Genomic DNA, 23921 nt, shown 5'->3' with positions numbered 1-23921 from the left:
ATCCTTAGCAAAGAAACCAGGATAATCTGTAATATTTTTTTTAAACTTTTTTTAAAGTGTCCTTTATCATGAACACCATGCAGTGAAACAACTTTTTTGCGCTGAACTGCCAAGCTGCTAACAACTGGACTCATTTGCAGGAAACAATCTTGTTTGTCCGTCTATGGACACAATTGCAGGTCCAGTAAGTAACACATCGGAGACTGGAAGCATAATCTTTGAGGAACAAAAGATTTATTTACAAAAGACAAGAAAGGAGCATAGTTTAAGGCTATGCAGGATCACTCACTGTCAGAGGCAGTGGAATTATAAAGCCCAGCAAATCAACACATGCACTGAATGAAGATTTACATTGCTTAAGGAGTAAAAGGAAGAACAAGGTGAAATGAGAAAGGATATAGTGTGATTCCTTCAATGAGCGGTAGGAGCCTCCATCACGTAGAGGTAAGACACCTTAGTAGCTTTGGCAGGCCATGCACTAACATAGACCTTACAATTATTCAATAACAACACAAAAATTAATTTATGATTGCGGGATACATGAGATGAATGAGACACTGTAGCAGGCTATGGGCTGCAGGTGCCAAATCCTTTTCTAGCAAGATAAATAGCACCAAATAGGCTTGCAAGGGCAACATCACCCTTTTCTAATAGATTACTTCCTTCTCATCCCTTTCCCCAGTATCTAGACTGGATAATTGCACTAGTAATGCTGAAAAAAGGGTACAAGAAAGGTGTGAATGCTCCCAGGTAACCAAGAGTTGCATCTAAATGGGAAGCTTCCTAAAAGCTAACAGAAAACAAGAATTTGAGGCAGGTGAAACTTCATGGCACCATTTTGTAAGCAATTCTGCACAGCAGTTGCAAAAAGCCCTTTCATTTTCATTTGGCCACAGTGCCGTACACACACTGATGTGACTGCAGGATTCAGGATTTAAGGAACAATATCCTCAGTTAGACACGACCAACCTTTTCTACATACAGGTTTAAAGACACCAAGGTAGATGATACAGGTGGCAAGCAATTCATAAATATTTATGTGAGCAAAATGGGACCTAGCACGTTGTCGGGTGCTGCAAAAAAAAGTGTTAGCTACTATCAGATAAATAGGCTAATGATGAGAGAAAGTAGGATACTAGACTTTACACAATACTTAGTTCCTATACAGTATATTATACAGAGAAAATACACTTAGTTCTTATATACTATAGTATTACAGTACCATTCATCAAGATATCTCATATGACTCAAAGTTGTCATTATTCTCATTTTACAATGGCTGCTCCCAGGAGAGTCTGGCTAAGAATGACATGAGACTCCTGACTCAGATTTTCCTGATTCGTTTTAATTTAAATTATAACCTTAATGTTATTAATGTTATGTTATGTTAGTGTGATTATTTGTATTTAATTTCCTTTTGAGTTTTTTTCTTCAATAGTGATATAATTTGAACTGACATCGTAACACGCTTTTCATATACTTCAGTTGAAATTGTGCCTAAGGGCAGTGAAATTCTCATCCATAAGCTGTGTAAGGAAAAAAACTCTGGCACTCAGAAGTCAAACACCTGCTAGAACTAGTGGCGGATCCAGATTTTTAAGAGAATTCCTGTTGCATAATGAAAACACAAAGAAGGGAAATGTGTGGGGCAATGGAATGGTATTAAAACCATGGCACTTTGGGGGGGGGGGGGGGGGGGGAATCCTAAGCCACTATATACTTCAGAGCTGAATACTGAAGATCTTGTCATTAAAGATGTTCACAAGTGCAATTACAAACAGAGACTTTTGTAATGTGGGGATGGCTGAACAGTGACTCTTTATCATACATTGCAGGGCATTGCCATGCCTTTCATTGCTAATGACAGGGAGTTTTCTCCCTGCCCTCAATCTCAGTACATCTGCTTCTGATTCAGGTGGCAGGGGAAAATTGGCAAGTATTCAGCTCCCAAAAAAGTGTGCCCTAGCACTAGTAATTTTTCTTCATTGCATACTGTTTATGCAATGTTGTCATCAGCAACAACATGGTGTTTATCATGAACGGAACAGGTAGATGAAAGGTATGGAATTGCTTTGCTACTGTAAATGACTACAAATTCTCATAACAGAAATAGACCTGGAAACAGGCAAGCTCTCAGCTACAAAAAACTCGAACAATTTCTCAATAAGAAAATAAACTTTGGTGCAACTATTTTGAAGACCAAGTAGCCCAAAACTCAAGTAGGAGAACCAAAAGAGCATGCAACTAAGCAACTTTGACAGATTAGGAAGACAGAAAGTTTCTGACAATCAACACCTACCATCAGAAAACTTCTCAATGAATGAGATCCTCAGAATCCTGTAAATACCATATAAACAAGTATAATTCAGTAATTTGAAGAATAAGGTGGCAAGATTCCTCTTCAGAGACAAGTTAAATCAGTTTACTATAGGATACATAAATATCCTTCTAAAAAAGAATGTACTTGCGTCATACACACAAAGGTCACTCAGCTATATTAAAATAACTAAAACTAAAATAACACAAGACAAGAACAATCTTTATTGATCAGTGGTGTCTGCTGACCTACTTCTGTCACTTCCACAAAGAATAAATACACAGATAAGTCTGTGTAAAAGCTTGTGCATGTACAGATTAACAGAGAAAAAATGCTCAAGTAAATGGAGAACTGACATCAGTGGCGCCAGAACTTCTCTTGTATGTTCCAAAGGCACTAACATGACCCGCACAACACAGCCCACAGAACTCGCTGAGGAAATTTCTGCAGCAAGCTCACCACTTCTTTTTAAAATAGGAAACATTTTCTAAAAGATTCAGTCAGTTTAGAGTCTGTCAAGGAAAAGGGAATATACCCAATATATACATTATTTCTACATTTAATTACCTTCATTGCTAAAATTCTGTACATTTTCGCTCTGAACTTGCCTAGTTTCTGATCTAGGCCATTGGATGAGCCTGGGGGGTGGGCAGGTTGTGCTGTATTACACCATCCTTCATTATCAGAAATAATTTTCTCACTTTTCGACAAACAAGATGGGAAAGGTGGTATGTGGTGGCCTAACAGCAACCACGAATGACCAAAATACTTATAAACACACTCCTGGTACTGCTGTCCCATGGAATAGGAGAGCCTGGGCTAGCACTGCTCTTCATCCACCTTTCAGCAGAGCACTGAGAGCACCTGCTACCATTTTGTCAATGTATCTTCAAAGAGGGGCCAGGAGGGGGGGGTGTCCCAAAATTCTAGTTACAAAGACAGACCATCCTGAATAAGAGTGTAAATAATCAAAATGGTTCTCCTCCTTGTGACCTCTAGCTGATGAATCCTTTCTCACCTGAAAGAAATTAGTCTGCCAAGAATGCCACAGCCAGATGTTCACTCTCGGGCTAACTTATGATTTACAACAGCTCAGCACATGAACGTGTCTAACACATGGTGAGGAAAACGTGATTTTTCCACTTAGTTTTCCACCACTTCTGATAATTTTAGTGATACTCAGTTCTTCGTCTACTCTTCTTTCTCCATTGCAGTAAGTCCCTTTGCAGGGTTTATGGACTGAGCAGCCTAGCACATTGACTCGGTCAGGCACATTTTCACAATAAGGAAGCAGTTAAATGGTCATAGCTCTGCTGTAGGAATGTTGGTTTAAGGCTATTAATAAGGCACATGAGGTGAATGCTTTTCAGCCAAGTGCCCTCCCCATGTGCACACCTGTTTCAGCATAATTTTAAAGAGAAATTCCCAAAAGAAACTGTTCACAGCACGCAGCCTCTAAGTCTCAAATGCATTTTTGCAAATACTCTAGAGCTTCTAAGCTTTTTGTGCTTTACTGATGTCAGAAATACTGATACACCAACCACCAGGTAAAGCATTGCTACTTCCTAGTAAGCCATTTTCCCCTAAGAAATTATCTTTGTCTTATCAGCATCTCTGTCATCTACCACTTTGAGATTATTGACACTGACTTCCAGTATCTTGATCATTCCCACCTGATCTGCTGCTGTTGAAATGCTTTTCCTGACCCATGCCCACCGTTCAAACACTGCAATTCACTTCTCCAAGCATGCATCCATACTGTTACGTATTTAATTTAGCCTCATTTAAATCTCAGCTTAACTATTCCCTAAGTCCAGAGATGCCGGTCTTGATATCTTTGATCCATTCATTTTCTCGTTTCCTCTTAATTTTTTGTGGGGAGAGAGAGGGTGGTTGTTCTCCAAGTGTACCTGGCCTTTGTCTCTTGCCAGTGAAAGCATCTCAAACAGGGCAAGGTTTTAGCAGTGTGTTATATTGAGCCAGCCACACTGTCCAGCATTAACAAAGCAAAGGCTGACTAGAAAAAGGTCAGTAAGTGAACAGAAAGCAAATAATGTACCAAAAGAAGCAGAAGCATCCCAAAAAATGCCAAGTCTCCAAATCAGAAGAGACCAAATATGAAAGAGGACCTACCATTAATCTGAAGATTGTCCTCTTCCTGGTCCAATTTATCTACTAGCATTAACTGACAGTATTTCACATGTACACTTACTAATAAGCCACTACTTAGATAACTATGCTTTAGCAGTAAAAAACAGAGCAATTAAAAGCTCGCATGACAGGCACTGTAGGCATCTGTTCAGTGACAACTGTTAAGACTAATGGTCATTAGTTTAATGACTCTCATTTTTGTTCTACATGATGTGTATAGTCATGCTGGAGAACTGATATGGTGAAGGGGAAAGGGCTTTTACTGAGGTGAGAAAAGATAAACACAGGATCTGCTGCTGGAAAGAATGAAATAAATCCTTTGAATGAACTGGAATTGCTGAAATGTTAAAAGACACAGCTGAGCAAGTCAGACAGAAAATGAAAATAAAAACTGCTAATTCAGGACAGGATGCCTGCTCTAATCAGGATAGTTTCAACACTATGACTTTATTACCCAACTTCCACAACCAGCAAATAAATTTCATTAAGCAGTTCTAAAATGATCCAGGTGATTACGGAAAGACATTCAATGAACATGACAACAGAAAAAGGATGAAAAATGGACAACACTGAAGAACATCTGTAATTCAAAGGCAAGACATTGTCTAGTTTTTTAAAAAGAGTATGATGCCCTCTTAAATGCTCTGCATTTTCTTTGTAAATATTTTTAGCACCAAGGGTCTTCACTGTGACTGATCTCACTAACATACCATTTTTAATGCTCTAATGGCCTATTTTTCAAATGCAACCAGTAGCAAGTATAAGTGACTAAAACAGGTATCACAGAAGGAACATTGAAAGATAGGCCATGTGATTATATTCGTAGTCACTCATCTTGTATTCTCATTCGAACAGCTGAAGTAGAGTGAATTGCTTCACTATGTGTGCATTACTCTGGGAACTTGGCTACCATATCCACAATATGTGATTTGCCAATATATACCACCTGCATACTGAGGGAACGGAAGACCTTCCTGTGGAGTAATATCTTCCCATCCTGTGTGGGTGTACAGAAGCAGATGTGCATGTACAATGGATAGCTCCCAGGACAGATGAATTGAGACATGTCATAAGTCATGCAATGCTTTCCAATAATGATTGTCTTTCTACAGGAAACTTAACAGAATAATTTTATTCTTTCAGGATACCACATTAGAGTTTATGATGGCATAGCAAATGGCTAGTAAGATAAATTGTCCTGCTTCCTTCTCTTTTCTAGCAGTTTGAAGAATCTAACTGTAGGGGGTGATAACTCTTCAGTATGTACTTAGTTACTGGCATTTCACTGAATGTACCAGCAACTAAAAATCAGACACACAACTGAACACTAAGTAGAGGCTGTAGTTAAGCTACTAAAAAGCCCTCCTACCTTGACCAATACAGGAAAGGTTGTGGAGGGACTGACACATTGTTGCTGCTGGTACAATCAAATCTCTTAACGCATTTGTCTTGCATGCAAAATAAGCAATTAGCTCTAAGTGACATAGACATCTTTTAGAAGGCAAGTCATTCGGCCTGCCCTGCTCCAGCAAAGTGGAAAACACCGCTGTCTTTCTCCAGAAGTGGGACAGCTACTAGGGAACAGCTTTTCAAAAGCAGCTTTTATATACTGAATTGTAAAAGAGTAGAGATAAGCTTGGTTTGTCCACTTGACTTTGTCTTTTGAAAAGCTTTCATGCCTCTTGTAGGACAAGGGATACTCCGCTCACTCCTTCTACAAACATCAAGGGCAGGAGGAAATGTGGAGCTCCCAATACATGCCTGATTTCTAACCAACAGTGCAAAATCACCTATTCTTGCACGTCCAGCAGCTTTTCTTTTACCACTACCATTTGCACGTAATGTTAAACAGAATTCTTGACAGCATAGTTTAATTTTAAAGATTTACAGAAGGGTACTATTCCTACAGAAAATTTTTCAACTATTCCTGAGCACTTTTGGATGGATCTGTGGCAATAACCTCCCCTGAATTTTCTTATCCGCAGTCAGCTCTTAGTTTGCCAGTACAAGCTAAAGTGAGCTAAGAGGCCAAGCTTAACAGTTCAATATCTAAAGCTTTAGCATGGTTCCAGATTCTCATATGTTTGTCTTTAGCATTCTAAGACTTTTCAAAATATAGACAGAATCCAAGAACAATGGACTGTGCAAAGGCAGGGAAATAAATTCATCCACCCTTTTAATTGCAGAGGATTCCTTTTGCCCTACATATCTACAACTTCTCAGACTAAAGACAACCATGATGCTAGGAAACTACTGAAGCTAGAACCTACCTAATCTAGTGAATTTGCGAACAGTGGTGTGAAATACTGTGCTCTTACTGATTCAGTTGATCTACTCTTATTCTGCATAATTATACATCTCTTCACATTCTACACTGCTTTACAAATTGTAAACAGTAAGATAGTCTCACTCTCACAGCCAAGCTGTGCTATTTTCACTTGCACATTTTACAGGCCTGGCTTCCTCTGCACTCTGTACAGAGTAAAATGTTATTATATGAAGCCTAAACAGCATCCATTTTAAATAACAAGACCCGAATATAAATCTTAACCTGTGTATTTCTCTGCAAGTTTGGCTGTACTTGGAATTATCAGTCCAGAACATCTCTATTTCAGAGCCCAGTCCTTTTTGCCAAGAGAGATGTTCTTTTATCCTGATTATAGTGAAAAAAGCCAACTTGCTGGCCTGACTCAGGCTGTAGTCATTCTATGCCTTTATACAACCTTTTTATAGTTCCTGGTAGAAAGGCTGAAAGGAATCCTACACATCCACACAAGGTCTGAAATTTGTTGCCCGCTTGCAGAAAGCGATCCAAAAATGACTGAATTAGATTTGTCCCTTCCCTATGTACTTTTCCTTTCTTAGAGTTAAGATGGTGCATGCAGCGATTTCCCTCATTTTGTGTCACAAATAACAGAGAAAGTAGCTGACTGCAAATTGTTCTATAAAAAATACAACCAATTTCTCAAAAAATTACCACTTAAATAAAATCCTCAAAGAAGCAACTACACACTTTAAAAGGAAGTATGGGACAATAAGAAAATCTCCAAGTCAAAATGCCTACGCCAAGAAGATTTAATATGGTCTCTGAATCTCAAAATAAGCCAAAACTATTCATTCCTGCAAATTACAAACACAGATTCATTCCAAATTGCCTAAAAGCCATAAGATTCCAAACCAATCACCAGCATTTCACAGATTAATCAAATGCCTCATGCAGACTGGTAAAACACAAGGCTGTGCTGCCCTCCTGTTTTTGCTCCTTTGGCATCAAGCAAAAACCTGATACCTATTCTAAATCAATGTATTCCATACTATTGCTTCCTGGGAGGCTGGGGGCTGAAGACATGTAGGAAATGAGAGCCTTTCTCCCAGTACTTTTCAAGGTATAAAAATTACATTAAAAAATTCCAGTAATATAACAGTAATATAACAGGAAACCTTGCACTTAAATCCTCAAGTCTACTGTGAGTGGACAAGTTTTTCTAACAGGACATCCCACTTAAATAAATATTACACCTACTACTACTCGTATTTTTCTCCTCACGTATATGAAAAACAGCCAATTTGCACTATTTTCAGAATAAAATTCAAGGCACAAAGTAAGTTATGTATAGCACATTTTAAACAAAGTCAAAATACAGAAACCAAATACAACTTCAATTGAGAATGTTTTAAATAAATTAAAGTTAATAGAATAAACCCTTCTCTGTAAATCTCTTCTTTTAATTTCCTTTAGTTAAAGATAGCAACATATTAGATTTAAGTCCATACATAACATATCAAATGCTTTTTTTTTTTTACAGAGGATCTATTCATAGCAGCTTGTATTTGCAACATATGCAGCAAATTATACTCTTAAACATTTAATCCTAATAAAGATTAAATTTCACCCCTATCAATAAAGCTTGCATAAATCTTACTATATTTGAAATAGGATTCTACAAATAAACAATAAAAGTCATAGGTAGCTATCATGACAATTAATAATTGAAGATTTGAGATGTAAAGTTAGCTGTTTACATTGAAATGTTCTGATGAAATATTAAGTATAATTATGAATATTTTTTCAACCGGTAAATAAAAGAAAACATAAACCTTAACAAGAAATAGTAAAATAAGAGATAGGTGAGAGCCCTGTGAGTCAGTGTACGTCTCTGAAAAATGTGAGCTCTTACGTGCCCTCTGTAGCAGCCACGAATGGACTGATGCCACTGAGAGGCCTTTGCAACTCCAGCACCTTGCAGAAGAGCCAAGTACCGCACCAATCCTCAATGCAAACCCAAAGAGAGAGAAAAATGACTACTGCAGCACAGATCCTCTTGTACTAACAGCCCACATAAACAGCACAGGCTGCTAGAGTAGCCCTCTGAAAAGAGGAATGGATGTAGATGAGCTACACCAGCATTTTAAAAGCTGAATAGAACTTAACAAGTATTGATGAACAGAACTTAACAAGTATCAACACAAATACTTCCACAAAGAATAAAGCAAGATGCATTAGAATCAAGCATGTACCTACCAATTTAAACTTTGTTTCAAGTGCTCCATATATTATGTCTGACCTATCTGATGTTAATCATGCAGCTCTGAACAGCATTTTCTTCTTAGCTACTTTATTAAAAGAGCCAATTCCAACCCAAAATATCGATCAGGCACGCAGGCCCCGATTTTACAAGACCAATCATGCAACTGCAAGCCCCAGTTCAAGCACGTATTCAGCCTAGCAAGCTGCATCACCCTTCAACATGAAATATCATTCTTCATTTGTCTTGACCCATGTTCTCATTTAGCTGTGCAAAAAGATCTGGTTGTGTCTACTTTCTCAACTAAAAATAAAACCAGGGTAAATCATTGTATATTGTTTTATACAGCAGCCCTGTAACTTACATGCAGAGAAGAATCCATCAGGAACCTGCATCTAACACTTAATTCAGATTAAAACTCAACTAAAGACAATCTCAGTTTGCCTAAGACTTTGTTAGTGCAATTACATACACTATAGATGCACATATTTCCATATAGCATACATATACAAATCAAGTCTAAAACTTCAGCAGTGCATTGAAGCTTTCAACATTGCACACCACCACCTAAAAAGGGGAATTATATTTTTTTAGGGGTATGAGATGCTCCTATTAAAAAAAATGTGCTAGCTTTTCTCTGCAGACAAAGGCATATACACTTTGACAGGTACTAGGTACTTTCGATTTAACTTGAAGATGCAGACGTAATTTCTCAGAGTAATACAGATGCCTAACTCTTTCAAACTCATCAATCTTAGACACTGTAAATATCAGCAAGAATTTGGGTCCTTCATCACAAGGACAGGTTAATGGAACTGGACTTGCCTCGTATCACTTGCAGAATCACATTATTATAAAAATAGTAAACTGCTTAAGTAGCATGGAATAATTTCATGAAGGGGCTCAGAGTGGCCTGATTTTGAGAAGAGAAGAGCTGAGGAAGAACTAGCAGGTGCAAGGATGTTGTACCAGAAAACTCTTCTCTCAGGAGACTGGATAGAGTTGATGACATGGGAAACTTGGGTTGCCAACTTTCTACAGAGTATATAACCCTGAAACTCTGAGAAAATGAGTTGGATTATGAAGGTTGGAGAGGCCAGCCCATTACTGAAAGATAATCTAATTGAATTTTGCTAATTTTATCTGGAAGATTACTCTTAAGATGAAGGGCTAGTGCCACTTTTTCATTGCTGCTAGTCTGTTTTCTTCACTTCTCAGCTCCCCTCTTTCACAGACCCATCTGGAGCTAAGAAAGCACATTAGTGAAAATTTCCCACAAGGGGTTGCTTTTGTGTAGCCAGCTACGCTTTCCCCACACTTAATGCAGCTTTTCTTGAGAGGAGTTCCTCAGAACTCAGTATCCTTACTCTCAGAGTAAGGCATTCTTGAACAGAGTAAGACAATGTTGAGTGGTAACGTTGGAACCTAAAGGTTGGCTTTGACTATACTGATCCAGACATGCACATTAGTGGCTAATGTTTGCATAATTCATTCACATTTTATGCCAGAGGAATCTCTTACTTCATGAGTTAAATTTTATTCATAGCTGAAGCCTACATTCAAAATAAGACTGGGCTATTATGAAGGCAAAGACTTATAAAAATTGAAAACTCCCTTTGAAACACATGCTTTCCAGTAAGAGCAGCTAGCAAAATGCAAAACACGGTCAACATTCCAACACCATGATGTCAATTTTCATATGCACAGACAAAATGCTGCATGTAGAAATCAACTCTCTATCTTCCTTATTTATGGTGTGCTTGTGTTTCCCTCTGTTTTCATCAGCAGAACTGCACCATGCAGTGGAGAGTGCAAGCCCTTAAAAGGTTCAAAGGAATCTTCTGAATACAGTAAATCTGGCAAAAAGTCACATTGATTTTTAAAAAGTGAATTTCCATGTTCTGCTTCAGTTCTCCTGAAAAATAGTGTACATGCTCTCAGGACTGGTTTTGATGTTTCCCTCTGCAGTAGTTTGGAGAAATTCCTGCCAACAGGGATGGTCTGGAACACCTGATAAAATGGTCTTCAATGGCACACAATAAAAAAGTGACATGTAAAAAAATGGAAATCACTTCAAATTTTGCAAGGTTTATAAGCAACAGGCTTTATCATCTTTATCATCTCTGCTTTTTTTTCCAGAGGAATAAATACAGCCAATTCTCAAGAAAACTAACAGCTGCAGACACAGATTTAAATGCCATCTGTCCTTAGCAGTTACATGAAGAAGAGATGAAATGATTCACACCACACAACAGGAAATACGATAACCAACTAGTTAGCACAAATGAAATTCAGCCTCAGTTTGCTTCCTATGGGCAGGTCGTACTCAAGAAAAACTCCCACAGAGTGCCTGCAGACTTCACTGGCACTGTTACTCAAGTGCAGAATGTTGTACTGTTGAAGTAGAAAGCCCGAATTTTACAAAACAAGGTCTCACTTGTGGCACAGCAACCTAATGAAGTCCACAGGACTCCCTAGACTGGATTTTTTTCAGGACTGAGGTTTTATAGTGCCTAGGCTGATTCAGTGTGAATTTTTGGCAGACAAGGAATGATGGGACACTCATATAGTACAGTTGCAGGGGACAAGGTCTTTTCTTCAGTGTTTTCAAGGACTGGCCTTAACATTTGAAATAATAAGAAAGTCTACAATTCCTACATTTTGCCCATGTCTAAATAGTGGCTTCTATATAACAGATGGCTCACAGAGGACTAAATTCAGCAAGAAAAATAAGCAATTATAAACAAATACATCATTGGTGTTTGCTAAGGACATAATTCAAGCAAGTTCAAAAGATCACAACAAGACCCACATGTTCTGTTATCCCAGCTAAGGCCCTTCTGAAGATGGTTATCTACAGGAAGAAATTTTCTCCAAGAAAAGCTTAGTGTTCCCAGTACATCTGTTGCCCTTGGAGAAACCATGCAAGGTTGTTTGTTTTTTTTTTTTAATTAAAATTTAGCCCAAATACAAATTAAAAATATACAGAAAATTTTCCCTTTCAAAGTAACACTGCAATTTAAGACTAGGTAAAGATTTAAAAGGTTGCAAGTTAAGAACAGGTGATGCTAACAGGATATTTGAAAGGCCCATGAGACTTGCAACATTAAGTAAAATGTATTTGCCTACTGATCTAATTGCTTACTAATTTTCAAATCTATTCCCACTGGATAAGTAATGGCATTTTAAGCCCAACTCCTGGCATTAAAAATACATTTATAGTTTCCTCTTAGCAGAAGATAAACAGCTGCATGGTAAAAACCCATATGTTAAGATGGCATTCTGGAGGTTTTCTCACAGCTTTAACCAACCTATTGTGTTCTGAATTTAACTGAAAGAGGTAGGAAGAGGAAATGGAAAAAGCATTTGGGTGCGCAGTTTCACACTGGGGTGAATGCAAGTGCTCACTCCTGCAGGGAAAATGTCTGGAATATTTGTGTCTTGCAGAAGGACTGACCACATAATGAAAGTGGAATTTAAGCCAAGCCTTATTTAGTAAAATATCAGAAACCATTTCTCTATTTATCTTGCTCAAGGAAATACTAGCATTTGTTTAAAAACAAGAAACTACTGCAGCAATTAAGCAATATGACCCTAACCTCCTTGTATACTTTAAAAACCATTCCAAAGCTTTAAAATTTGAATATGCACCAGAAACACAATAAAACTGTTTGTAAAGAAAAAATGTAATAACCACGTAAAAATACAAGGTATTCCAGGCAGACACAAAGAAACTCAGAATGGACGCACCTCATCTACGCAGGTTTTAAGCAAGTTCTTATGCATCCAGAACATACCCCCCAATACACTTGGAGTTTGGAGAATGTTATTTCTTTGTTAGTTTTTAAATTATGAGTCATAAGTGACAGTAGGTCTAGGACTGGTTCTAACTTCTGGTTCAAAGATCCTTGTTGAAGTGTAGCCCCAAGGAACATCAAAATGACATATGAACAGCTGAACTGGTTCGGACCAAGGATCCATCTAGCCCATCAGCTTCTGACAGTAGCCATAACCGGACACCCAGAGAGCATGTCCAGAGCAAGTACGTACAATACTTCCCTGGAAGACTTTCCTGAACCCACCTACTTTTCTTAGCCTGCTGTGGTTTGTTTATATAGTAGTATTTGGTGGATCTTCCCAGTACTCATTCTCTCTCCCCTGAAATCCATGTAATCTTCTACTCAAAAAAAATGTATGGCAAGGAGTGCCAAAGATCATTACATTGAGGACAACCACCTTTCATTGTTTTGAATCTGTCTCCTAGTAGTGTTATTTAACAGCACTCAGTCCTTACGCTGGAAGAAACAAGCTACCAGCTGATTCCTGTCTAGCCTTTCCACCCCATTCATAAAGGCATCAGAACTGTATACAGTACTCAAGTGTGGGCAAACTAGGAATTCATACAGTGAAAGGATGATACTCTTTGTTTTACACCTTCCCTTCAAAGCATTTCCTACCATTCAGTTTGCACTGTTAACTGCTGCCAAGCTATGAGCTGTCTGTTCCATGAAAAGACTTAACTGGAGAATCACCCATCTGGAGGAAAAGTGTAATTGTTAGTCACGTAACGCATCTTATATTCATATAAATAAAGCTGTAATATCAGGCCACGAAAACAGAGCCTGTTCAAGCAGTCTTATCGGTTAGGGGCATTAGTAAAATCCCTACATAGCATACAGCATACACAACACATCTCTCCAGTGATAGATGTATTCCCTCTTCTGCTTTCTAGCAAAAGTGTCGATGAGATCAGCTGACAGAATCAGTAATATGTTGGATGTACCTGGCAGTTTCCAACTAGAACATCATCTACCAAGCAGGCAATACTCAAGACACTACTATGCTATTGTTTTTTTCAGCCAACATCCATGTTAGTCAACCAGGGAACAATTTAAAACTATTTGGAGACCAAATGAATAATGAGACCTTGAAACCATCTAATAAAAGGAGACTCTCAAGAGAGGAAGCCAAATCATATTTTAACATATTTCATTTGTTATACATCCACAGAGAGCACTGAGCTTGTTTAGCCTTCTGCTTCCACGCCACTGCTACACCACCAAGAGGCTGCAGTAGCTGGGAAAGCGAGGAAAACTCCCATCAGAAGAGGCAAATCTGAATGTATCGGAACCAGTACTTGCATTGTCCTTTCACAGTAGATGGCCTGGAGCAGCCCCATATACAAGCAGGGAAACTGCAAGAAAAAGGGGGGGGGGGATTTTTTTGGAGCTAGTTAATTTCTTGCTGAATCAGCCATCTGGGAATAATGCCAGCTTCTGCAACCTTCTCAGAGCTTCTGCAAGGTGCAGGCCAGGAAACATTTATTGCCAAACAGAGCTTGAGAGAACACACTCCCTTACCCTTCACATTCTGTGGCAGTGCAGGTGTGCCCATGTCACCTTACTTCCATGATACTAAAAGGCAATAAATCAGCTAAAACTCTGTTCTTTATGTCTGCATTTACTATAGAGTGAGCCTCTATAGTTCCTTTCACATATACACACTATAAACGATACCCTGTTCTGCTTGCATGCACTGACAAGAGACTGTATCCTATAAATTTTAAGCAGCGTCAATTTTTGGCAAAGCACCTGATGACAGAAAAAATATTACATAAATACAGAAATACATGTTTCCACATATAAACAAATGCTCCACTTATTTAATGCCACAAAACAGCATCATTAACCAGTTGGGACCTCCCACCATGACACAAATGACAACAGTTAGCATACAACAACAATCTAGTAATTGCAATCGTAAATGCATTTTTAATATTGTTTCACAATTTAGTAGAGCTGACTTGCATTCACTGTGTTTCTAGTGCATCCAGAAGCATGACAAACCAACAATTCTTGGAAACCACATTTCTCAAAACAGATTGAGAATACTGTTTTCATTTTCTCTCCATAATGATGTTAAATCTAATAAATATAAAATTAGAAACAGAAATAACATTGTTCCTAAACAATTTATGTAACATGCTGTCTGGAAGGGATATATTAGGCCAAGTTTTCAAAAACTGCCCTCCCTTTATACACACATGATGCTTGTACTTGCACTTCTCGAGTATTATCAAATATCTACATACCCAGGTACTAGAATTTAGACACCAGAAACCAATTCTTTCAAAAGAGTTTCAAGCATGAAAGTTTTGGTTTAGTCTGCTAAATATGATGACAAATGCTTAGCCAGACTTTTGAAAGTGCCTAAGGCACCTAATGCTTGGTTTCCATTGGATTAATTGAAATTTACCTTGTTACTTGTTTCAAAAAATCCAGCTAAGCACCTACCAATACAGCTAAGTACTTAACAGTATTTGTGTTTAACTTATGTCCCAAGTCTTAATGAAGTCATCAAAACAAAGGCTCCACATCACGCAAACCCTTCTGAAAATGCTGCTATATCTGCATTAAGTTTAGCACCCTTGTGTGGCTGACGGTCATCAAAAAGAGAGTTTGTAAAACTGTACTTCCCCCTAGAAGTGGGAGTGAGGCCATTTTGAAAGTATGACCTTTAAATTCAAGAGCACTTCACAGTCTACAGACTTCAGCTAACATCAAGAAAAGTTCTCCTCTTATGAGAAAGAAAATTATATATGCATGCTTTCAAAATCTAAAGGAATTATTTATCTGTTGGTGACAAAAGTGAGTGCAGAGGGCATATCAGAACTGCAGTTCTATACAGTTACTGTGTGGGTCTTGGTTGTCTCTCCAGAGTTGCCATGGCTATATCCAATGTTCTTTCTGGAATGCTGTGCTCACTAGCAAACTGTACTTCAAAAACAAACCCATTCTTCCACCATGCACAAACTCTCTCTGTTTTACAGAGATTTTGCATAATAAGAATTACACTGGAATTGGTCAAGTAAGACTGTGTTGGACTGTACACAGCCACAAGACTTTATCATCAGTATTATCAACTATATAAAATCTTAATGACAAACTGACTTAACAGTAAAGTACAACATTTGCACAGTATGATGCAACTCATGCCCAAACATTTCTTTCACAGCCTTGCAACACAAACAAGTATAGAGGCACAATTATAAATCTGCTCCCACTATCACTGCAATTAATGTATTTTACTACTTAATTGCAAGCCACATTATATTCGGTGTTTACTTAAACCCCAGCTCCTGGATTCAGGTGAGCATGGAGAACTATTTTAAGAAAAGCTTCCGGCCCAAAAATTGCAGATAAAGACATAAATATGTGAAACCTACTGCCACTAGAAGTAAAATCAAATAAAAAGGACTCAGATTTTAAAATTTATGTTCTTTTCAAGGAAAACTCATTATTTTAGATGGCCAAATCCTGATTTCTGAACGAACAGTAAAAGGGCTTTAATGTCAGTACAATCAGTCATGTACATTTTCTGTGATGCAAAAGCAGGAATGGAATTTGGTACACTGCGCAAAACTGCCACCTCAGTGCCGTTTATGCCCCAATTTGGTAAGGAATATGAAGGATCCAGAGGCACCAAGCAGACCTAAATGAGTAATCATCAATGACCAAGCGTTCAAGCATCTGCTAAAACCAAAGATCATCCTAGAGCTACTCCTTCATTTCTTTACTACTTTCTCAAGACCAATTAGAAGCCACAGGCTGTGGTGAGAGATTATTCCTACACTTGAGGCTTCTCTAAAAGTGTTTGACTCTTGGATACCTAGTTTTGGAACCAGCAATTTGCAGTTCTACACACAAGCGATTTGAGAATCTCTGCTCGTCTCTGTAACCTCATCAGAAATTACCATCACAGTGACCATTGATACCCATGTCTGAAGATGTAGATGGAGAATTCAAAATCTAGCTGGATATAGAGATTAAACCACCTTTGCCACATTGGAATGAATGGGTTTGGACCATGCTTTAGCTGAATAACCAAAGATTGATTTTGAGTTGTATCACCGCAAGCATCATTCATAATCACTATGATAAAAGTATTTATTGAGAAAATGAAAACAAATAAATTAGATAGTAAAAGGATGCCTTCACTGGTATTATCTGTACTCTTGGTCATCTCCCATAGTTGATTTAAATTTTTTATGAGTACCTTTAAAAAAAATAAGCATTCATACACAGTTTGTGTCTCAAGTCACAAGACAGATTCATCACAATTTTTCTGGCAAATCAACTCTCTTGTATTGTAAATTGGGGGTAACAGCAGTTCAGATCCCATGAGCACTGACTGAGCAATCATTATTAGTCATAAATTCAAAGCAAGTTCAGAAACTTACAGAAGTTTTCTGGTAATGCTGTCACTGAGTTACAACCTTGTCAATAACAACGAATATTCTAAGCCAGAACACTCCTACAGAGTCTCAAAAGTGTTATTTTTCTATAGTAGAGGCATTTCAATCTTCAAACTAAGAACAAAACCACAGGCCTATCGAGGCTGATACCAAAACTCCAGATAGGTGCAGAATTTGCAACCTGCCTACAAAAAAAAGGGAAACTGTTTCAGATTTAACTCTGGACTTGCAAACCTCACCCTAATATTTTTGATTAAAGTTACTGGAGATTTAAGAATCCTTACTATTGTATGGCACGTAGATCATAGTGTGTTTTCTGAACATTGGTGTGCAATACATTCAGTGACTGTAAAACAATACTCCAAAGGTTTTCCACAAAGATGGTGTCCAAGTCCACTATGTCATATAATGGACATCAGATTTTTGGCCTTGCAAAACTCAACCTTAAAGACATTTACTATGTTGGTAGTTTTGGGCAGATTGGTTATGGCAGAATCATTTTGAATCTGATAATGTTTTCAGCATGTATATCCTTTATATCCAAAATAGGTAGAAAAAAAACATAACGTAGGCAGGAATTGCAGAAACATAAATCATGGGAGCAACCAACAGTTTATTCAATGAATACGTGACCTATGAAACTTTTCCTTCCATAGAAACCCACAGCTAATGCTTCTTAAATATCCAGACATGGCGTCTTTCCTGTTATTCCCTCCTCAGACATTAGCAACCCTATGGTCTTTGGAGGTGAAACGGACTGATTTGTAGAGGGTTTGATTTGGACTGTAGGAACCTAAGAAAATAGCAGCATATTCCTGACTTGAAAACCATAGATTAAATCTAAAATGAACCCATGTGTAAAATTCTTGATGATATATATTTATCTATATGAATCTGCTAACCATCAATTCTTGCTGCCATTAATCCATTAGTAAGAATATAGAGATACACAGTCTTACATCCATTTTATAACAAATATAACAGCATCTAGCTGAATGGTGTAATAAAATGCTATCACAAGGTTAAGGAAGAGTTGGTTACCAGGCTGAGCATTCTGCCTTTTCAGTTACCAATATGGAGCCACAGGTACAAGAGATCACTTGAAAGCAGCAAAATTGGACTTGAATACTTCTATTAGCTTAATAATCTCCTAAAATCTGTAGTATTGATAGCTCACCTGCTATCATGTGAGAAAAATTAGGAGATTTTTACACCATATTTAGCAAAAAGTACACCTGAATAGTTACATTCAAGCCCAAGGGTATAGTTAATGTTCACAAATACATACAGTCTGTGGAATACAGCAACTTCTTTGGATAGATTCATTGTTTAAATCTTTAGAAAAAAATGAATTATTCCATGTTACTGCTACCATTTGGTGGTGGAGGGTTTTTTGTTTGTTTTTAAGAAAAACATGCAGACATCGTTTGCTTGAATTACCATTGGCTTTAAACTAACACAGTTCCGATAATTTCATTTGTATTGGCACATATTAGAGAAAGTAGGCTCTATGTACACAAAAGAACACAGCCAAGGCTAGCCCGTAAGTGATCTCCCGAGTCATTTATGCCACTGCTCTTGGTCGCAGCGCAGAATTAATGAACAGGCAGCTCAGCAATGCTCAGTGGTAAACTATTCATTGGGTTATCCTATGAAATCTAACTCACCTGTGACTAATCTGCCCCTGACAAAATAATTGTCAAACTTGAGATACTGCGTATCTGTAAGGGCAGAGTTCAGTTTGAAGCCTAGCTAAACACCGTGCTGTGCTTGTTACCATGAAGAATCAGAAAGGGCTCCTATAACCAAAGTTAACTTTCATTTCTTTGCAGTAACAGCTACCTTTTTTTCACAACTTCTCATGTTAAAGTTTTCTTTGCGTTACATTCATACCACATTTCCACCACATTCTTTTAAAACGGCCATTATTTTATTCTGTACCTGCCTCAAGCAGGATGAAATTAATCAATTGCACATAAGTGACATGACATAGACTTGTGACCTTGCCCAGCATCCAATTGTTTCTAATTGATTAGCTCCAGACATAAGCACTTTAATAGCCAAAAACAACACAAGTAGAACCTATGGTACAATACTAGGGTAGAATGACTGTGTGTGGTCCATATAGTATGGCCCCAAGCAACCAATTAAAGAATTAATGGTTATTGGATACCAAAAATGTTATGTTAAATAATATAAAATATCTTTAATGTGCCTAAAATTGTGATAAAACACCTAAAACTTAGGAGCACAAGGGCCTCCTACAAGATTGGGGTTAAGTGCTAATGACTCAAATATGCCAAATAGATTAGGATATTTTAAAGGACAATCAAGACCAAAAAATTTGACCTGGACTGAAACGTTCATAAAGCTACTCACAATAGCCTATTGATTACTACAACGTGTTTGGGTTGTTTTTATTACAAAGAGACAAGTGAAGCTATGCCAAACCATTCGTGGAGAAAAGGAAACTGTGCCACTACTGGTTCCAGTTCTACAATAAGAAAAATATGAAAGAAAAAAAATACAAGAAAAATATTGTATATAAAAAAAAGTCTCTTGATAGCCAAAAGGCCCAAACACAAAGTTGACATTTCCCTTCTCTGAACTTCTATTTTCATCTTGAAGAGAACTATTAAGTGAACTTTACATACTACTTTTTGAGCATTTTATAGGGCTCATTATTACAGCATCACTCAACTGCTTGCACACAAAAGTACAAGCTGAACAGGCCACTGTTGCCCTATCTGCTTGGGTGTGCACTGAATGCACTGCGTTTTACTGCACAATTAATATGAATCTAATAATTTTTACTTTAATGGCAAGTCCTTTACTCAAGTAACAAGCGTACTTTCATGAGTAGCTGCAACCATCATACAGATACAGGAGGTGTTCCTCAACAGGTAGCTGCCAAATGACTCACAGCAGACCGTGCATTCAGCAGTGCTACTGAGGATAGCCCCATTCCCGCTACCTTAAACCTCAAAGTCCACCCTAAATCGATCATAGTGTACTCAGCTGTCTAGTACAGTCTCCTCAGTTCTTCATACTCCTTTTGAATTTACTTTTGCCTGCTATATTATCCCTCAATTCAAAATTCTTCAGGATGTACATTTATATAATGCCCAGCATACCAGGCTCCAGTTTGAAACAACCATTTCTCAGCATTGCAATAGCACAAACAAAAACTACTACAATTCTTCAAAAAACAATGCTATTTATTTCGAACGATATTTTTCAGTTTATTTAGTTGTCCTTTTCTAAGGATTTCTGGATTTGGGTGTACTTAAGACTGAAGAATCCTTGAAACGTTCTGTGCTGTGGCAACTATCAGTACAGAGAATGACATACTATAACAACATCTCTGCTGCATGCCAGCACACCATATTTCTTGAAATACTCACTTTTTGGAACCGATTAGGCTCATGTGTCAGGCAATAGATCAGTTGGCAGCTATGGTTTTCCTCCATGGTTCCTGTATCCATTGAACACTTGAAGCAAACACCGTTTTGGACCACCTTCCCCCCTTGCCCCAACGCTGACTTCCGAGTGCTTTAGATGTTTCTACCCAGGTATTTATATAACCCTTGTCACTTACAATATCTTAACATTTATCAGGTGCTAAACCTCCTCAGGGCGAAGAGCAGCTGTTCTGCCTAGAAAGACTCATGGCATTACACATCTGGCAACATCTCTCCCTTTGGTCCCCATATAGTAAAGTCAGGTACAATATTACTAGGAAGAGAAAGAATATTAATTTCCCACATGGATGTCTTTGAAATTCAGTACAGTGAAAGGAAAACCTTCTCATCGGGAGCCTTTTATTTACAGTGCAGTTCCTTCAGCAGTTTTCTCTTTAAAAAAGAGTAATTCAAAGTGTTCGGCAAGATCATCTGATAAAGGACCAGGCATGACAACAGCAACAAGTTCATTACCTACCTGTAGATGAGCATAGATAGCAATAGCAAGCCAAGTGATCTCCCAGAAGAGCCCTGTGGCTTTAGGGCTGGCCATACTCGTGCCTTGGGGCTCTGCTGAGAGAAATTGTTTCAAGTTACAAACAAAATCAAGTGGGCTCCGCCAGAATTTCAATGACTAAAGCAAACTGGGCAAAGGCATGGAACTGGCCTTTGGAAGAAATGCAATGCAAACACCAGAGTTTTGTGCTGGCCAGAGGAGCAGACGCGCAGTGCATGCCATGAGCACTGCCTGCAGGGTGGGGTAGCTCCAATTAGGGAACAGAAAGGGAGGAAAATTAAAGATATCGGGAAGCTGGCAATAGTGGGCAAGTTTTATTATCTCCTGAATGTAGGAGAATTTATCAAATTGGGAACCCCTCCCATCTTGATCTCCAGAAGGTAAAATCCAAGGAGCATAGGATTTCTGATGTACTGTTCCAGCACTTTCACCCACTCAAAGCTGAGAGCCCAGCCCCAGGACTTCAGCAGTCATTTGCACTGCCTTTGAAAGCTCTGATCATAACAGCTCAGAGACTAAGTGATCAGGGCAGAGGAAAAAAAAAAACAACCAAACAACAACAACAAAAAAAAACAAACAACCAAACAAAACCCAAACCCAAACAAAACATCAATTTAGTTATCACCACCATTACAGGGCCAACACAAAACTGTCAGTCACTTTTACTAAAAACTTCAACTTAAAACTGCCAACAAGAAAAAAGTCATGTAATAATGCTGCTAATTCTGTTAATTCCTAGTGCCAATGCATCTTTTTGCCTCAGACTATTCGTTACCACAGTGATCTCAAAACAGTACAAGTTCCACAGACCCCTAACACGTATACACGCAAACACAAACAGCCCTCCCTCCCCTCCTCCCAGCCACCACCCCACTATTGTGCAAAGCCCCATGGTGAATGCACATCCCTCCTTCAAAACAAATACTCCTTTCTAAAAGGTCAGATATCCCAATGGAAAACCACCTATCCCAACAGTTCTTGCACCTGTCAACTAAACATAATTAAGATTCCTTACACAAGGAAGTGTTTTATTCCCTCCCTCCAAAGAAACTTAAACGTGCCCCTCCCTCCCGAAAGGTTTTGGCTCTCCTGGATGCTTTCTTTTGTCATTCGAAAGTTTCAATCAACTACGGCAATAAGACAAGGAAGATTTCTTTTTATTTCACACACACCCCCACCCCCCGCCAGGCACAGCCGAGAGCCACGACTGGCGAAACACACCGGAGTCCGGTACTTCGCAGGTGCCGGCGCCGGGGCTCCCCGAGGGCTCTGCCAGCGACCCGCGCCGCTCTGCCCTCCCGGAGACTCCTCTAGGACGACCCTCGCCCAGCACCGCGCCCGCCCCCGCTGACGCGGAACCCGACCGGCCCGTCTGGGGGAGCCGCCCGCGGGACCCGGCCCGCCGCCCGCCTCCCTCGCGGGAACGCGCCCGGGAAGCGGGTCGGGGAGGCTGCTGCTGCCGCCGCCCGAGGGCCGGCCCGGGCAGCCGCAGGGCTCCCTCCCCTCCCCTCCCCTCCCCCGGCGCTGCCGCCGACCTCACCCACCTGGTGCGGCGCCGCGGCGCCCGGCTCGGCGGGGAGCGCGCAGCGGGGCTGGGGCCGGGGCCGGGAGGGAGGCGGGGAGCGGGTCCGGCGCTGCCGGCGCCTCCTTCCCGCTCGCAGGGCAGGGGAGAGCCTTGCCTGTCACGGCACCGGGGATACAGCATCCTGCATCGCGAGCGGCGGCCCCTCCCTCACGCCAGGCTCCAGCCCACCGCCGCACGTTAGCCAAGGTCCTACAGGCTGCTGGCAGCGGGCCGCCTCCGCCCGCCCGCCGCAGCCCGGCCCCGGCGAGAGGCGCCCGGGCGCCTCCACCTGCGGCGCGGGGCCGCGGCCCGGCCCGGCGCCCGCTCCGCCGCCGCGGCTCGGCACCCCCCGCGCAGCCTCTGCCTCCCCGGCCGGCGCGAACCAGCGGGCGGGCGGCCAAGGGGGCCCGGCCCCCTCCCCCCGCCTCGGCTGCGGAGGCGCTGGCGGCGCTTCGGTGTCGGCGGCCCAGACCCCCGGCAGCCCGGGACCAAGCGGTTCGTCTTCCCCCGAGGGGCGAAAGCTACCGTGAAGTCAGCCCCCAAATCTGATGCAAAGCAGCTCCCAAAACCGCAACCATCCTGTGTCTCATCTCCAAGTAACTCTCACAATACAGCTGCAGATCTGCTCGCGCACCGAGGAGGTCTTTAATCGTGCTGCCCTCTACGATATTTTTAGGTTTCCTACTGTAAATCTGACGAGCATGTCTCACACGACAGCCGTGGGCTGCTAAACAGGAGCACTGAAATCCTCTACCTTCGCGCTACGGCTTCCACTGATGTCCCAAGCTTTCGCCGCGTCCGCTAAGAGCAGCACGTAGAAAAAGGGCTATTAGCCCTGCCACTGAAGTTAAAAATACGCTCCAGTGAACTAAACATAACCGATGAAGAGTTTGTTCAAATATGTTGCGCTGGAAACTTTTCCAATCTGTTTAGGTTTCTCACCCGCACGGGAGGCGCCTCCTCCATCGTTAGGAACAGAGTGCCCTCTGCTGAAACTAGGCTGACAGGGGAGCCCGGCCAAAGGCAACACAGGGACCGGGGAGCGGACCCCCGGGGGGAGGAGAGCTGGAGCGGGCCCCCGCGGCGCGGGGAGAGCTGCGCACCCGCCTCGCTGCGGCACCGGGGGACGGC

The 23921-nt window shown here is 40.3% G+C and overlaps 1 protein-coding gene across 6 annotated transcripts in view; it reads right to left on the bottom strand.

Moving 5' to 3' along the window:
* ADAMTSL3 (ADAMTS like 3) overlaps window positions 1–23637 on the bottom strand; it is a 189542-nt gene extending 165905 nt beyond the window's left edge. For 3 of the 6 annotated variants that reach the window (XR_007507472.1, XM_049812197.1, XM_049812200.1), the window contains exons 1-2: window positions 22771–22886; window positions 21188–21279 (exon numbers count right to left, since the gene is read on the bottom strand). Coding sequence is in view for 5 of the 6 variants with exons in the window: in XM_049812197.1 (XP_049668154.1) it covers window positions 21188–21262 (75 nt within the window). In the remaining variant the exon portion in view is untranslated. Of the gene's footprint in view, window positions 1–2299; window positions 2338–21187; window positions 21280–22770; window positions 22945–23544 lie in introns of those variants that run through there. The other 3 variants (XM_049812196.1, XM_049812199.1, XM_049812198.1) reach the window with 3 other exon arrangements.
* Between the last annotated feature and the right edge of the window lie 284 nt (window positions 23638–23921).

Source organism: Accipiter gentilis, chromosome 10 (assembly GCF_929443795.1).
Source record: "Accipiter gentilis chromosome 10, bAccGen1.1, whole genome shotgun sequence".
Lineage (NCBI taxonomy): Eukaryota > Metazoa > Chordata > Aves > Accipitriformes > Accipitridae > Astur > Astur gentilis.
This window is presented reverse-complemented; position numbering and strand designations above follow the sequence as displayed.